Source organism: Eublepharis macularius, chromosome 1 (assembly GCF_028583425.1).
Source record: "Eublepharis macularius isolate TG4126 chromosome 1, MPM_Emac_v1.0, whole genome shotgun sequence".
NCBI lineage: Eukaryota > Metazoa > Chordata > Lepidosauria > Squamata > Eublepharidae > Eublepharis > Eublepharis macularius.
In genome coordinates, this window is record NC_072790.1 from 10,836,150 (window position 1) to 10,853,404 (window position 17,255).

The 17,255-nt window shown below is 45.3% G+C and overlaps 1 protein-coding gene across 1 annotated transcript in view; it reads right to left on the reverse strand.

The window, feature by feature from the left end:
• The window catches only part of SPTLC3 (serine palmitoyltransferase long chain base subunit 3), a 98,506-nt gene extending 83,427 nt beyond the window's left edge, over window positions 1-15,079 (reverse strand). Inside the window, exon 1 of the mRNA XM_054988202.1 lies at window positions 14,783-15,079. Within this exon, the coding sequence (XP_054844177.1) occupies window positions 14,783-15,079 (297 nt within the window). The remainder of the gene's footprint in view (window positions 1-14,782) is intronic.
• Between the last annotated feature and the right edge of the window lie 2,176 nt (window positions 15,080-17,255).

Consider the following 17,255-nt stretch of genomic DNA (forward strand, 5'->3'; position numbering starts at 1 on the left):
TGCTGGGAAACCTGACCTTGACTTCAACACAGAGACTGGACCGGACTCCTCCTTTCCCCCCCTCCCTTCTTCCCAGGCCTTGCGCGCCAAAACTCCTAACTGACTTTCTATCCCACTGGGGGTGGGGACATTACCCTATACCTGATTGTGCCTTAGTAGCTTCAGGCATTCCAGCCAATTCCACTGTCATAGTAGCTTGATACTGGCATTAACCCTTAATAAAACATCTTTCGCTCGTGCACCTGAGTGATGCAGTGAAGTGTCTGGGGAAACACCTGGCAAGTCTAGAAACGCCCGCCCGTTTCTAGAGCCCGTTGTATTTTTTCCCCACAACGAGGTTTGTTGCTAGTATCTTAGTAAGAGGTGAGCCAGCCAGACATCATAAAAATACGCTGAGCTATGGCGTCTCTCTTTTTGAAAAAAATCTCCCTCCCCAAGAACATTTTCCTGTTTCAGCTCGGATCTCAGGTTGTAAGACCCTCGAGTGGGGAGTGGATAGCGGTGGGAAGAGGAGGGAACCGATTCTGTTTAAACTAAACAGAATTAACCAGTCTGTTTTTTAAAAATTAAAATTCCAGTAAGATTTCACTTTTTAAAGACAGCATTTTGAACTAGGTTATCTAAACTGAAATGCCAACACCTGTTAAGGTAAACACTTAACATCTCTTAAGTAATAAAGAATCCTTGTGACAATCTATGCAACTGAATTCATACCCAGTATCAAACACTTTCCTAGGCAAAGGAAGGAACCATGGATCTTTGAGGTTACACATTAATGTATTTATTATGGGATTAATAATGGAGCAGGAAACCAACAAGTCATCACAGGCGCTGGGATTTCGCCCTGGGTACAGCACTGTCGTCCTGTATTTTTCTGGATAATATCCCTTTTTATACTCACTACCTGAGCTCTGCAATTTACTCCTTGCTCAAATTATGAATATTTAGGGCTGCCAAAATAAAAACAGTAACTTTTTTCTCAGTAACTACTACCCTTTGCTTCTGCTAAGTCCTGAGCACCTGAAAGTCTATGCATTCATGCAAGCAGAGGCTTTGAAATAAAAACACAAATTTCTGTGTGTGCAGGACTTCCTCTTTCTGTTCTAATGCATACAAAGAGCGGAACTACAAGTGACAAAAGGCACAGGTTGGACGCTTGTCAGCTTCCCTCAAGTTTTGATGGGAAATGTAGGCATCCTGGTCTTGCAGCTTGGCTCTCCGACTGCTGTCCAATGGACTTTTCAACTGTCACTTGTCCAACATTCCGCCAAGCTGCCTACATTTCCCGCCAAAACTTGAGGGAAGTAGACAAGTGTCCAATCTGTGCCTTTTGTCACTTGTAGTTCTGCTCAAAGTCTGTGGTAGCACTGTAAACCAAAACCCTAATGACACCTTAAAAACTATCAACATGTATTTCAATATGAGTTTTCAAGTCTCAAAGCTCTCTTTTTCAAAGAGCGATGGTAAGAAGTGAGCTATGACTCATGAAAGTTCTCACTGAAATAAATATCGATAGTCTTTTAAGTACTCTGGACTTTTGTTCAAATGCAGCTTTACATAAAATACTCTTTGCTTATAAGTTTATCTACTAACATGAAAAAAATATTGTCACGTATTGTAACGTAGGTACAGCTCTTGGACACACAGCAGGTGAACCTTGGTGAACTCATGGGCACATCTCAAATTTGGAAATCAGGAGTGGGCGCCACAGCAAAACGACTGCCAGAGGGTCAGTGGGATTGATCATAAAATGGCTGCTTTGGGTTCCACCCTAAGCATCTTCCTATCACGTAAGCAGTTGTTTCTGAACAGCTGCTCTCTGCAGAAACAAAGATGATACCTCTTGAGCTCCTCTGAAACACCTCCTGCTCCAAGAAGGTGGAAGAAAACAGGACTGGTTCTTTGCTTTTTGCGAGGTGATGGCTTGGGGAAAGCAGTGTGGACCTCAGGATGTCACAAATAACGGTTCAAAGGAAAGCAGAGAGACAGCACCATGGGGTGTTCGATGGAGCTGGAAAGACATGTGAGATTCCCATATCCCTATCCCATTTTTAGCAATGCTGGTGGTACCTCTACAGATACGTGACTGGGCAACGTAACAGCTGTTTGGGTATAGTTAGAACAGGAACAGTCTTTCACTGCTTTACAGTTTTACAATCAAGATGTTTTCTTGATTGCTGCTGATTTGGTAAATTCAGGACAAATGTAAGACTTATAGAAATATCTTTTTATAAAAAATGACCATTATCCTCAAAACAGGAATGTGGCAGGAAAGCTACCACCAGTGACCTCCAAAAGCCAAACCAGAAGCCAGACCTTCTAACTAAAAGAGCCAACGAAACCTACATTTCATTGTGTGTGTGTGTGTGTGTGCGAGCGTGCATGCGCACGCACGCACAGTCCCAACGGTAAGCATATAGACTTGCCAGGTACTAGGCTCCGCTCCCCCCAGCTATTAGAACCAAATGGTCCCATTTTTGCTATGTTCGATGCATGTCGGTATGCATACCACCCACAGATATTTACTTGCCATTATTCCAAACCCTTTTTCTTCTGCAGCAATGAAAGCCAAGACTGGGAAACAGCTACAAGGATGCCACATGGCTAGGATTGCTCTAGAGAGTAAGCTTGTTTATCATGTTCTCCGGATAGCCTTTACTCTGCTGCACTATGGCAGCCAAGAAGGCAGAGAATGTGGATGCTAAAGACCCAGTTGGGCCTATCTTCCTGCCCCCATATGACCGCTCCAGTTGTCTGAGCAAACACAGGTCACATTTTCCAAATGATAAGCCAGAACCATGAGGGATGGGAATTTGAGCCCACGTCCCCTGAAAGCCGGAGGTTCTTAAGTATGCTAAATAATGGAATGCTATTCGTAGGATGCAGAGCCCACCAATATGGTGACAAGCACTATTCTTGGTACTGACTGTAGCAAGGCTTTTTTTCAGGGGGAACGCGGGGGAACGGAGTTCCGGAACCTCTTGAAAATGGTCACATGGCTGGTGGCCCCGCCCCCTGATCTCCAGACAGAGGGGAGTTGAGATCGAGGGCAATCTCAACTCCCCTCTGTCTGGAGATCAGGGGGCGGGGCCACCAGCCATGTGACCATTTTCTCTGCGGGCAACTCACTGAGGTCCACCACCTCTTTTCCCAGAAAAGAAGCCCTGGACTGTAGTATTCATTTCCAGGTCAAGCTCTGCAATTAGACCTACAAAAGCAAAACACGACACCAGGCTCAGTCTATCCAAACTCTCTCAACTGAAGGAAGAGCTCCCTGCCTTATTTTTCCCCGTTAATAGAACCTGATCCACTTCCTGGTAAAGGCTTCTTGGCAAGTAGCTCTACTATGTAGGTGCAGTAGGTACCATTTCTCATTACAATCTATCAAACCTCCAAGACGCAGGGTTTTTTTAACACAACAAACTATGGTTCTGCATATACAAGGAGAACATGAATACACAACATAACTGGTACATGGGCCCTGTATTGCCACAACTCAGCTGATAATCGTACTTGCGCACACAGAAAAGAAATTAGGTTGGAACTATATTTTTTTCCAGAGCTGGGCAGAAACCACTTTTGTAAACCGCTCTGAGTGGGCATTAAGTTGTCCTGAAGGGCGGTATATAAATTGAATGTTATTATTATTATTTATTTAACATTGAGAATTATTTAAAAATGATTTGGGAATAAGCTCCCTTTGAACTCAGTAAAGCTTGCTTTTGATATTTATTTATTTATTTATTTATTTATTTAATACCCCCGCCCTCCCCTCGAATGGGCTCAGGGCAGCCCACAACATCCATAAAATACAATAAATTAATCGTAAGAACTATGGCATAACACACGGCTGAGGGCAGTCACAGAAAAGATGGTGGTCTTAGGTGGGAGGGGGAGACTCCTGCTGGTCCTCAGCCAAAGGCCTGGTGGAACATCTCCGTTTTACAGGCCTCATGGAACTGCAAAAGGCCCTACAGGGCCCGGATCTCCAGCGGGAGTGTGTCCCACCAGGCCAGGGCAGAAAAGGCCCTGGCCCTGATGGAGGCGAGGTGGAGGGCCTTTGGGCTGGGGACCATCTTACTTCTTTTCTCCTACTAACTATCTAGCTCTGCCAGTTACAACCCAGATCTTCTCCAAGTCCCCTTTCACACTTCTTTTGTGCTCTACTGCTTGGCAATGGCCGACAGACAGGTATTGGCTTATAGTTCTTTCAATTTTTCCTCCAGAGCTCCACACTATTTTGCGTCACACTAACTCTTCCTTTCTGAACGGCTGCTTGTTACCTTTCAGTCATAGACAAAGAGAACTTCGCAACTGCTTCACCTAGTTCCCTTGTCCCTAATCAGCATAGCAAGATGAAGAGTAGCTAGACCTGTGGATCAGCTACTCCTCTCCCTTCATTCTGTTGTTAACTATTCCACAATAGGCTGGCCAGGTCCCTTTAGTCCCCTGGTGGGGGGCTGGGAACCTTGCACTCACCCTCCATGGAAATCGGTGTCCATTGTGGGGTGCGGGAGCCCTGGGGGTGCCCCCCCCCTGCTGGCCAGGTAAGTGACGTCAGGGTGGAGGAGGTGGGAACAGGGGATCCCCCGCCCCGGGTGGGGGACTGGCAGCCCTATTCCACAATCACGTTAACTAGAGACTTCCTATTTACACATCAAAGTTTCACTAATGGGATCATGCTATACAGGACACCCAGTTGTATGAACATTACCCTTGAGAGCAGAAACTGGAGGCAGGGAAAGAAATAGCAGGAGCAGATATTTCTCTGTCTGACCAGGACAAGGAATTTTCCCAGGGGGTGGGAGTGGTCTAAAGAGATAACCCAATGCAGCTAGTAGAAGCAATCATTTGGATTAGCGCTTCAAGAGAAAAGACAAAAAGAGTTACCCCTGAGTTTTTAAGTTCATATGGCTTCATGTTTTGTTTCAGCATCAGGTAGGAAGTCGTGTTGGTCTGCAGAACATTAGGATTTGAGTCCAATGGCACCTTAGAAATCAATAATTTCTTAAGGGAAACAATATTCTTGAAAAATCTTGTTCGGCACACGCATGGCACCACAATATGCTAACATATTCATGGCGGACTTAGAGCAACGCTTCCTCAGCTCCCATCCACTGGAACCACTACTATACTTAAGATTCCTGGATGACATCTTCATCATTTGGACCCATGGGAAGGAAGCCCTTGAGAGATTTCATCAGGACTTCAATAACTTTCACCCTACTATCAACCTAAGCCTGGACCACTCTACACAACAGGTACACTTCCTGGACACCACTGTACAACTACATAATGGACGAATAAATACCACCTTATACCGGAAACCAACAGACCGATACTCATATCTACATGCCTCCAGCTTCCACCCTAAACATACCACTCGGTCTATTGTCTACAGCCAAGCCTTACGTTACAACCATATCTGCTCCAATGCTCTCGACCGAGACTCACACTTAAGAGATTTACAACAAGCATTTTTGGGACTACAGTACCCACCAAATGAAGTGAAGGAACAAATTAACAGGGCCAGACTAGTACCCAGAAACAGTCTGCTCCAGGACAAACCTAAAGGAACTAACAACAGAACACCACTGGTTGTCACCTATAGCTCCCAGCTCAAATCCATCCAACGTATCATCAGTGAGCTACAACCCATCCTGGAAAATGATACCTCTCTCTCAGAAGCCCTGGGTGGAAGACCTTTCCTTGCCTACAGACAGCCCCCCAATCTTAAACGACTTCTCACTTACAATCATGAATCGGCCAGCAGAGTCACCAGCACAGGTACCAGGCCCTGCAACAGACCCAGATGCCAGCTCTGCCCCTATATCTACCCGGGGAATACAATTACAGGACCCAATGGCATCAACTACACTGTCTCTGGCTCTTACAGCTGCTCATCCTCCAATCTGATATATGCCCTCATGTGCCAACAATGTCCTTCTGCTCTGTACATTGGACAAACCAGCCAACCTCTACGCAAAAGAATAAATGGACACAAATCTGACATTAGAAATGGAAACGTCCAAAAACCAGTGGGAGAACACTTCAATCTACCAGGACATTCCACCAAAGACTTAAAGGTCGCTGTGGTTCAACAGAAACCTTTCAAAAACAAAATCCAACGGGAGGCTGCTGAATTGGAATTCATATGCAAATTTGACTCTGTCAAGCTGGGACTGAATAGAGACTATGAATGGTTATCACATTACCACAGGTAACAGATTCTCTTTACAGAGGCATGATCTGGGGGAGCCCAGTGACGCCTGGTGTGGGCTTTCGGGGACCACAGTTCTCTTTGTCAGATGCAACAGGCAGGGAGAGCTGTGGTTACCGAAGGCTTATACTACATAGGAATTGGATACCTTCACTGCTACAAACTGACTGCACACCAAAAGGAGATGTTTACATTTCCAAGCAAAGGAATGTTTTGATTGCCTCTATGCTAATTGCATTCTGTCTTCTTGTGATTTATGCCCCCTTCTCTCTCTTTCCCCCTCCTCTTCTGTATCTGCCCAGTTTTGATCAGGCATCTGATGAAGAGAACTTGATTCTCGAAAGCTTATGCTATAATAAAATTGGTTAGTCTTAAAGGTGCTACTGGACTCTTTTTGATTTTGTTCGTTTCTAAGGCACTGCTGGACTCAAATCCCGCTGTTCCAGTGTTGTTATCCGGATTTCACAGAAGGACTCTCTTCTCAAACGTTGTAAATTAATCAAGCTCTAGAACTTTGTTTTTTGGCATGAAGCATTTTATAAAAACATGTTTATAATACATGCCTATATAGTATAGGCATGTATAGTATATGTTTATTTGTATAGTGACAGAACACTTGTGGTTCGGGGCTGGTTATCCCCATGTATGGCTGGTTACCAGGGAGGATTTCACCACCTTGCTCCATTTAGAACAGGTATGGGTTGACTGTGAGCCCTGGATTATGTAGCAGAGTATGTGCTTCTTGAAGGGTTGTCTTGATCCAAACTCCCCTCCAGCACCGAATCAAGAAGTGAGACTCCTCTGGTGTTCTGGAGATCAGAGAATCGTGGAAGAGGTCTCACAGATCATCTAGTCCAACCCCCTGCCACGTGCAGGAACAGTTTAAAGCATCCCCGAGGTGACAAGTATTCGTCCAGCTGCTCCTTGAAGGCTGCCAACAAGGGGGAACCTACCACATCCCTAGGCAGCCGATGCAACTGCTGAATTACTCTTAATGTGAGCAAGTTTTAAACGAATCAGGAGAGCTTTTTAGAGCCACTTATTAAATTTGAAGAAATTATTCATATGGAGGGGGAAAAACATAAAGGTTATGTTCCTTACTGTATAAATCATTATGTGATTTAGACCATCCTGCTGCCCCGTCCTATCAATAGAAATGGGGAAAATAATTGGGGGAAAATATTTCTCCAGAGGAATGAACCAGAATTTGGAACTCACCTACTAACAGATCCAAAATATATAATATCCGGTTTCAATTTTTCGAACTGTTTACCTTCTGGTATTATACTCCATGACAATTGAATATGGTAACAAAAACCTATAATCCGTTTTGTTGGAAAAACTGTAATCAAATAGGCTCTCATTTACACACTTGGTGGTCTTGTCTTGTCCTGTTATTCAAACATTTTGGAAAGAGGTGACAGAGCAAATTGAAAGGGTGTCAAATTTTGTGGTACCGTTTACCCCAGAATTTTTGTTGTTCAATCATTGGCCCACTTCTGCTGTCTCTTTATTGGTAGCTACTGCCAGACTCACGATCGCTGTTAGATGGAAATCACCTTTGCCCCCCTCCATCTCACTGTGGCAAGAGAAACTTTGGTACAACTATGTTATGGGTAGAATTACAAATAACTCTCTTTTTTTGCGACTAAGATAAATTTCTCCGCTCAAAGGTATGAAGATACATGGGCTCCTGTGTTACGCTATTTAAATGACCAAGAAGTTTTATCTTCAAGTTTGGGAATGACTTCGAATAATATAAGAGGGAATTTGGTTATTAGGATGTTATGATGTTACTTATTAGGATGTCACATAAGAAATTTTGAAACTTTTATCGCATGTGCCTATTTTTGTATTTGTTATATTATACGTGATAAAATCTTTTAATTAAAAAAAAGTGAGGAAGTTTTTTCTAATGTCCCGCCGGTAACTCCTCTCCTGCAGTTTAAACCCATTGTTTTGAGTGGGGTGGGTGACTCTTTCTGCCTTTGGCTTAATCGCTGAAAGGTACGGAAAGTAGGGGGACATCTCTCTCCCTTTCAAAGCTCTCTGAGGCTGAAGAGTGTTTCATAAGTCTGGATATGGTGGTAGCAAGGTTGCCTCCAACAGATGCATTATATCCTGACCTGCTGAAGCAGCAGCATGAGATTTGGAGTGAACAACAAGACCCCAACTCGTGAGAAACTGTACACGTCATAAAGGCAGATCCGGAGGCATCTCTATCAAACATGTATTAATTATTTCATGTATATCAATTATTCATTATTAATTATTTAATGTGTTTTAATTGTCTATGGTTGTAATCCGCCCTGAGCCTGCTGGTGTGGGAACGGCGGAATATAAATTGAATGAATTAATTAATGTGCCAGATTATCTCTTCCAGGTGAAATAACCACCAAATGTTTGTCTGGACTATTTCTCACCTCTGATGGAATCACATGTTTATGTAGGTTTAAAGGAAGGGGCCAGCGCCTTCCTCAAGAGGCAGAGAAGGTAAAAAGGGACGGAATATTTTACCTTCCAGCTTCCTTGCAGCCTAAATGGGAATAAATATATAGGCTCTGCAACCCATTCAAGAAAGTGCTACTTTCTTGATGCAACCTTTCTCCAGTAGATAAACAGTCCTGCCCTGAACCCAGTCGCCACTTTTCTCTCTATAAATGGCATGCTGGTTTCCATTTAAAATCCCTTGCACATGTTATGATTCAGTACTAAATTGTTACCACTCATCAGGTATAACAATAGTTGTCTTAAGTCTCCCTGAGAATGCCCAGGGGAGGTCTTAGTGATTCTGGGACCCTGGGAAAAAGTCCAGGATGGGGCCCCAGATTCACTGCCACTCCACTGTTGCCCCCCACCAGGGTCAAGCACAAAGTGGCCCTTGTCCCATGTGAGGTGAGAGGGAGCTGCTGCCGGAAGCCAGTTACTGGACCCTCAGATGGGGCCGGTATGAATGGCAGCAGGAATCCACTCTTCTTCTCCCCCTTCAGGTAGCGGATCCATGGGTGGTCAGGACTCCTCCCAGTGCGGGGCTCGGGGCAGTGGCCTCTGTTGCCCATTGCATGTCAGTGAATAGGCAGGATACACATTTAGCAAATAACAATGAAAGTAAACTAAAAGAAAGTCTGCCAAACTCTCAAGGGTTTGTTCACCTACATTTACTGCCAACAATGCCCTTCGACCGTTTTAGATATGTGCCCATTCACCTAAGAAGAAGAGACAATTCAGACATTGTGCGGACCCTGAAGTCTATTCACTCTGCTATGATTTGAAAATGCTCTCTCTCTCTCTCTCTCTCTCTCTCTCTCTCTCTCTCTCTCTCTCTCTCTCTCTCTCTCTCTCTCTGTTGTGGATTCTGTCCCTGGGCAAGTCAGGATTCCAATTCTGGCACAATTTTCACAATTTTGGAGGCATTGTAAAGCCCTTTTAAATAAAATAGGCGTTTGAGAGTAAGTAGTATAGAGGGAAAATGTTGTTGCGTATGTAGTGTAGATTTTAGGGCAGTCTTGGTGTGCTTTTAAATGTGTTTTGTGTAATGTGGTATATACTGGCTTCTCAAAACTTTGTTGAAATGTTGCTTTATAATGGAAAAGCTGTAGTAGAAATATTTTAATTAATAAATAAATAAAGCAAAGGCAAACCCCCCCAAAGAACAAAAAATAATTAGTGGCACCTGAGTAGGCACAGGCGTATAAAAAGCTTAGCCTTTTTTTTTCATATTAGTGCCGTCCCTCTCAGGAATGTACAAGAGGTTACCAATTGTTACCCTTAATTAACAACTCCTGTTTAGATTAAATTGAGCAACGAGTGCTTCTCTAAAGCCATCCTGCAAACTTCTAATTCAGGTTTCCCCAGTCTAAATGAATACAATTCCTGTCATTGTAGTGGCTTTTAGTGGTAATCTATGTAGGATTCTTAGAAATGGCCGTCAGGGTTTTAACATGCACAGATACAAGTCTGTAATAGGAAACCAGGTCATACAGCCCAACTGTTTGGTTCAGCTTGATGGATTTGATATAATCTTACAAGAACAGGTACAGATCTTTCTACAGACTGCTAACCTCAGGAAAAGGTCTGAGTTCAGGACTGTTGGGAGACGTAGAGCGGAACTACAAGTGACAAAAGGCACAGGTTGGACACTTGTCAGCTTCCCTCAAGTTTTGATGGGAAATGTCGGCGTCCTGGTCTTGCAGCTTGGCTCTCTGACTGCTGTCCAATGGACTTTTCAACTGTCACTTGTCCAACATTCCGCCAAGCTGCCTACATTTCCCATCAAAACTTGAGGGAAGCTGACCAACCTGTGCCTTTTGTCACTTGTAGTTCCGCTCGTAGTCTCTCAGAAATTCCATTACAGGTTCTTGAGAATGAACGGTATAAGAAAGCACTCAACATGCTATCATCCCACTATCAATTGGACAATTCATACAGGACAAACATCTCACCCTAGATGTTTTGAAGAGAAGTTGTAAACAAGCTAGGCAATGAAAAACACACGAGAGAAAGCTGGAGAGTACCAAGAATTCCTTTCTCAGGTATACAAGCAAGATCCACTTGCTTTTTGCTTTACATATTTGGCCGTGCCCATGTATGCAGTTACTGGAGCAATCCTCTTACCTGTAAAAGTCTGACAGAAGCTAACATTAAGCAGATTTTCACAGGACTTTTTTTCAGCAAGAACGCGGGGGAACGGAGTTCCGGAACCTCTTGAAAATGGTCACATGGCCGGTGGCCCCGCCCCCTGATCTCCAGACAGAGGGGAGTTGAGATTGCACAGCGGCGCAGAGGGCAACCTAAACTCCCCTCTGTCTGGAGATCAGGGGGCGGGGCCACTAGCCATGTGATGATTTTCTTTGAGGGCAACCCACTGAGTTCCACCACCTCTTTTCCCAGAAAAAAAGCCCTAGATTTTCACATAGGCATTATAACACCTAGATCAGTGTCAACAGACTTGTATTCAAGTATGTGACCTAGTAATGGAAGCAAGGGTGGTAGATTCCTAGGTACCTGGTTGTCTAGGCTCCTAGAGGCATGCTACCAGTCCCAAAACATTCAGAAGTTTGAAATTTATTTGAGATGATTTCTGTGCCTTCTCTCTACAGAGCCTGCTCAAGGTGGCTTACAAAGTCAAATATTCTAAGAACGTACACAATGTAAAAATTCTAGCAAATAATTAATTAAACCACTTACTTAGAGCACAAAAATAGCCTCAAATACATGGCACCTTAAAATGGGGCTTATAAAACATTTCTCGGGCTACAAGAAGACTGTAAAAATGAGTTTAAAAGATCAACTCCTTAATTAAATGCCTGGTTAAATTTGCAGATGACATCAAACTGGGAAGAGTAGCAAACACCCTTGAAGACAGAGACAGAATTCAACAAGATCTGAACACACTAGAGAAGTGGGTAAATACGAATAAGATGCAATTTAACAAGGGTAAGTGCAGGGCTGGGCACCTGTGCAACAAAAATGCAAAGCATGCATACAGTATGCATACTATCTGTACGCATACTGTATGCATACTATCACTTCTGGATAGTATTCTGGGTAGCAGTGTGGACAAAAACTTGGGGTATGGGTAGATGGGAAGCTAAATATAAGCAGTCAGTATAATGCAGCAGCGAAAAAGGCGAATGCAATCTTGGGGTGTATCAACAAAGGCATAACATCTAAATCACAGGATGTCATTGTCCCACTATACATCACATTGGTCAGACCCCACATGGAGTACTGTGTACAGTTCTGAAACTGGAGCAGGTGCAGAGGAGAGCAGTTTGCCTGAGAGCCAGTTTGGTGCAGTAGTTAAGCGCGTGGGACTCTCATCTGGAGACCCGGGTTTGATTCCCCACTCCTCCACTTGAAACCTTGGGTGACCTTGGGCTAGTCACAGCTCTCTGGAGCTCTCTCAGCCCCACCCACCTCACAGGGTGTTTTGTTGTGGGGATAATAATAACATACTTTGTAAACTGCTCTGAGAGGGCAGGCATTAAGTTGTCCTGAAGGGCGGTATATAAATCGAATGTTATTATTATTATTATTATACTTTGTAAACTGCCCCGAGTGAGTGTTAAATTGTCCTGAAGGGCGGTATATAAATCGAATGTTGTTGTTGTTGTTATTATTATTATTATTTCTAAGGCTAGGGCACAAAGGCAGGGGTTGCGTGGCAGATCTTAACTGGTGGGTTGCAAAGTATGGGAGGAAACAGGCAAAATTCTTGTTTCCAAAAAGACAACAGTATGTTACCTAGACCTATAAACTCAAAATTGTTTTCCAACACATAACAACGGGTTACGTTTCCTGTAAGTGGGCTTATATTTTAAGCTTCTCTGGAGGAAAAGGAGACTCTGAATTAAAGCCAACTATCCTGCACAGAAGTTCTTCCTAGAACGGTGAAGCAACAGAACATGAGATAAACACACAACCACCCACTGGACGGTGAGATCAACAGACCTTTATTGTATGGCTCTCTGAAGTGTGGCAACCGGCGAAGAAGAAAACAAATACCGCCTAGACAACAGTGCTGTCTAGGGAAGTCACATCACCAAGTTATATATGGCACAAAACTCTCCTGCCCGCTATACTGCAGATCTCTATCCAGAGGACGGAGAACTCCCTCATCTAAATGCCAGTTCTCAGATAAGCAGATGTGGTTTTCAATAAGCAGATGTGGTTTTAGAGACAGCGGCATGTGAGCTGGTGCACTGTAGCAGTTAGAATGCTGGGCTGAGATCGGAAAGAGCCAGGTTTGAATCTCCAATATGCCTTGGAAGCTGACAGTGCAATCCTAAACAGAGTTGTGGGATAAAAAAGCAGGAGGGGAGAATGTCATAAGCAGTTTTGGATCCCCGCTGCGAAGAAAAGTGGGGTATAACTAACTCACTAAATAAAAGTATTTTAAAGTCATAACATCTAAAGGTAGACAAAAATGCCAATTGCAGTATGCATACTTACAGTAAGACTCAAGAATTGGCACCTTGAATATTCTCTCTCACACTATAAACCTCTGGCTATTTGTATAGTGTAGCCTTGTACCGTGGAGAACAGGACCACAGGACTCTTATAATTATGACACAGCTACTAGCAAGTGACTAATAGTCATATCCTTTCTAAGAAGAGTTTTAAAGAACAATTTGTGCCAGGACCAGAAAATTAAAAACACGCAGTTCTAAGCTCTCAGAGCGTCACGCTTCAGGAGGCATTTCTTCTTTTGCACCAATGCTGCTTTGGGTGACGGGTGCCAGAGTCCCTTTGGGACAGGCTTCTGTGGTTTCCCGGTGGCTGCTGTGGCTGCCAATACAGCACATGGCCATGGGTTGCCACATGAAAGATTACCCCATAGCTTCCCTGCTCTGATCCCCCAACAGGACCCGTAGCCTCTCACAACATTTTGTCAAGGTTTTTTGAAGAAATACCGCAACTGAATATCACATCAATATAACATGACGACGATATGTGTACCAGGTTCTCTAAACTCCCAGCTTTCATTTTTTTAAAAAAAGTATATAGCCCCTTTGGTTGCCTTTCCCTCTATCTCCCTGCAATGAAAGAGGACAGAGACTTACTTTTTAAAAAATGGAAGCTGAGAATTTAGAGAAGCTATTAAACATATTAGTATAATGGTATTTATATGTAACAATAGCCAATGGCCATTTTTTTAAAAAAAAATCAAAAGCCACCCACCATGAGGGGGTGAAAATGGCAACTGTGGGGAAAATGGCTGCCATGTGGGTGGGACTTAGAACATCCAAACTTCCCCTCTCACATGACAGCTATTCATGCTTCATTACAATCTTTCCTAAGTTTTGCGAAGGATCAGGGGAAAACTGGAGAAACCCCGGGGATGTGCCCAAATGCACCATGATGCTGTAAGGAAGCGGTGAGGGGAAATCACTTCCCACCACCACTGACCCTGGGCCCAGACAAACAACCTCTGTAACCTCTAGTATAGACTTCACAAGATGTCATTTCAATCTCCAGCAAGCTCTCCTATAAATGTGAGTGATCCAATGAATCTCTCTAGGCTCTTCCCAACAATGAAGGAAGTGTCAATTACAACATATACTGGTTTATTTAAAATATGCATAGGGGGCGAGAATGCAGGAAGGGCACGGAAGGTTTTAAAAAAACAAGTAGGGGGGGGTTAAAATGGGGCCTAACGTTTTGTGGACAGTCTTATCAATCATACAGGGACTCCAGCTTAGTAACTGGGATGGTGGTGGGGGACTAGAGGAAGGGAAAGCACTATTCTGTTTGCATTCACCACAGATACAAGTATTTATTTCTTTATATACCCTGCTTTTCTCCCAAATGGGGACCTCAAGCAGCGTTCTCCCATCCCCTGCTTCATCCTCTCAACAACAATCCTGCGAAGCAGCTAAAGCTGAGACAGCGGTTGGCCCCATGATGCCCAGCAAACATGGTGGGTGGCGGTGATGGTCTCGGACCGGGGGCTCACCAGGCACGGCCACTGCCACGCCTGAGATCTGGGGTCCTTGAGCCTCACGGGGAAATCCCTTCTCCGCACTCCGGTTGCAGTGTCCAGCGGCCTCCCCTCATTACCTGCTTCGCCGCTTCCTCCAGAGACAAAGCGCTCCTGCTTCCGCCATCTGAGGGCCAGGATTGCCTCGGCCCTTCCTTCATGGGCAGCGCCAGCCCGTTCTTCCCGCCCAGGGGGACCATCACTGGGCCTTTCCTCAACCGCCCGGATGCTCTTCCTTGGCGCTCTTTTCCGCCCTGGGAAGGGGCTCGGTCTCTGCCCACACACGCAACCCCTTCCCTCCATATTTCCCCAGGCAGAGGGGGCGCCTCGCCCCTTGGATCTGAAGGCCCCCATTTGACTATTCCTCTCAGCCCCATTTATTTATTTAAAAAGCAGTCTTAGTTGAAGAAGCTGGTGCTTCTGGGTCAATTTATCCCTATGCCTTCCTCCTCTTCTGGGTGCCTCAGGTTCTGCCCCCCCCCACCCCGAGTCTCTCCTCCTCGTGCAAAAAGGCTCCTTTCAAAAGACAAGGGCAGACCGGGGGCCTTCAGCAGGCCCACGACACGCAGAGGGCACTGACAGCTTCCTTTGTCTCCTTGTGGGCTGCACTGCAAAATGGAGGAGGGTTCACAGCACCCCTTTTGGAGGGAAGCCTAACAGAGGCCCTGAGGGAACAGGCCAGAAGCAAGGGGTTCCCATAGCAACAGGCCCAGCGGCTGTCCATCAGCCATAAACATTTCAGACTGGATTTTGTTACAATTCAAGCCTGCGCAGGGAAAAAGGCCCATTCCCCTTCACACTCTGGCCTACTGCACTCTCTAGCTAGATCTACCATACAATCATAGGTAGCAACGTGGTGTGCCTGGCAAAGAGCTACCATTAATTCGTTGTTAATTCCTTAAAATTCTGGATGACCCAAACAGAATTCTCTCAAAGCCTGGGATGCAGACACCCAACCTGGCTGCCATTACTGTAGGTATTTATTTTGAATCTGGATCCCTGCCTTCACCCAGCTGGAATCAGGAGCAAAGCAGGTGGCAATGCCTGCTCCCCCCTTCACCTGGCTGAGGTCAGGAGCAGAGTAGGTGGCAATGCCCGCCCCCCTTCACCCAGCTGGGATCAAGATTGGAGCAGGTAGCAATGCCCGCTTCCCAACTTCACCATGCCAGGATCAGGCGTGGAGCAGGAGGCAATGCCCACCCTCCTGACTTCACCCGGCTGGGATCAGGTATGGAACAGGAGGCAATGCCCCCCCCCCCGTTCAACCTGCTGGAATCAGGTGCGGAGCAAGAGGCAATGCCCCCCCCACTTCACCCAGCTGGAATCAGTTGCAGAGCAGGAGGCAATGCCCGCCCCTTCAGTCAGCTGGGATCAGGAGTGGAGCAGGTGGCAATGCCCGCCCCTTCAGTCAGCTGGGATCAGGAGTGGAGCAGGTGGCAATGCCCGCCCCTTCAGTCAGCTGGGATCAGGAGTGGAGCAGGTGGCAATGCCCGCCCCTTCACTTGGCCGAGGTCAGGCACAGAGGAAGTGGCCATGCCCCCCCCCCCGCCTTCATTCAGCTGTTATCAGTGACAGAGGAGGAGGGAATGCCCACCTGCCTGTCCTCCCCTTTCTAGAGCCTGTTGTATTTTTCCCCACAGCGGGCTTTGTTGCTAGTGATTCTATGATTCTAACCATCCTCTAAGCAGCCTTTGTCCAGCCTAAGTTAAAGGGCTCTTCCTCCAACAGAAAAGCTGTGTATGTTGGAGGAAGTCTCCTTAGTCTAGAGGAAGATTTCAAACTTTGCTCAGTGGAGTGAGAGGATAGGGGTAGGATCCTCCACACAGACTTTACCAAGCTGTTGGCGACATTACCTGCTGTTCCAGAGGAACTACTGAAAGGCATTTGGGGAGATGTCTGTGGTATGGTGACAAGAAAAAAGTTTCCAAACAGTTTTATGCCATTCTGTGTGGTCACGGAAGATACGTGGGAGGTGGTAGACAGCCTTCAGATATCTAGGGCCCAGGCCATTTAAGCCTTTAGCAATCAAACTCAGTATTGGCAATCAAGCGTAGAAACAGATCAGTATTCAGTGCAGCTCTTCACAGAAAGATACCAGTCAACAGACTTGTTGCTGCATTCTGGAGTTATCACACTTTCCAAATGGCTGCCAAAGACATTCCCACAGTGTGTGTAGTCCAATCTGGAGGCTGGGGTTGGCACATCAAGTGACTCAGGAAAAAGGCACTCCTGGCCACAGATGCCATCTGGGAATCAAGTAGCAGAGCTGGTGTCACACAATACTGTGTATTTAGTAACATACATTGAAAGATGAAATGCTTAAGAAGCCTTTCGACATTAATGTGCACCTGGACATTAATGTGCATTCGACATTAATGTGCATTAATGTGCACCGCGGCGAAGTGAGCCGCGAGCAAATTGGGAGTTCATGACGTCATTGCCTTTGGGCTTGCTTGACTAAAAGCATTCAAAAGGTCTTGGCCCCAGTGGTTTTATGCGCCTTCCTGTGTGTCTTCAACTAATGCAATCAACTAGGGAATAAAGGCAGAACAA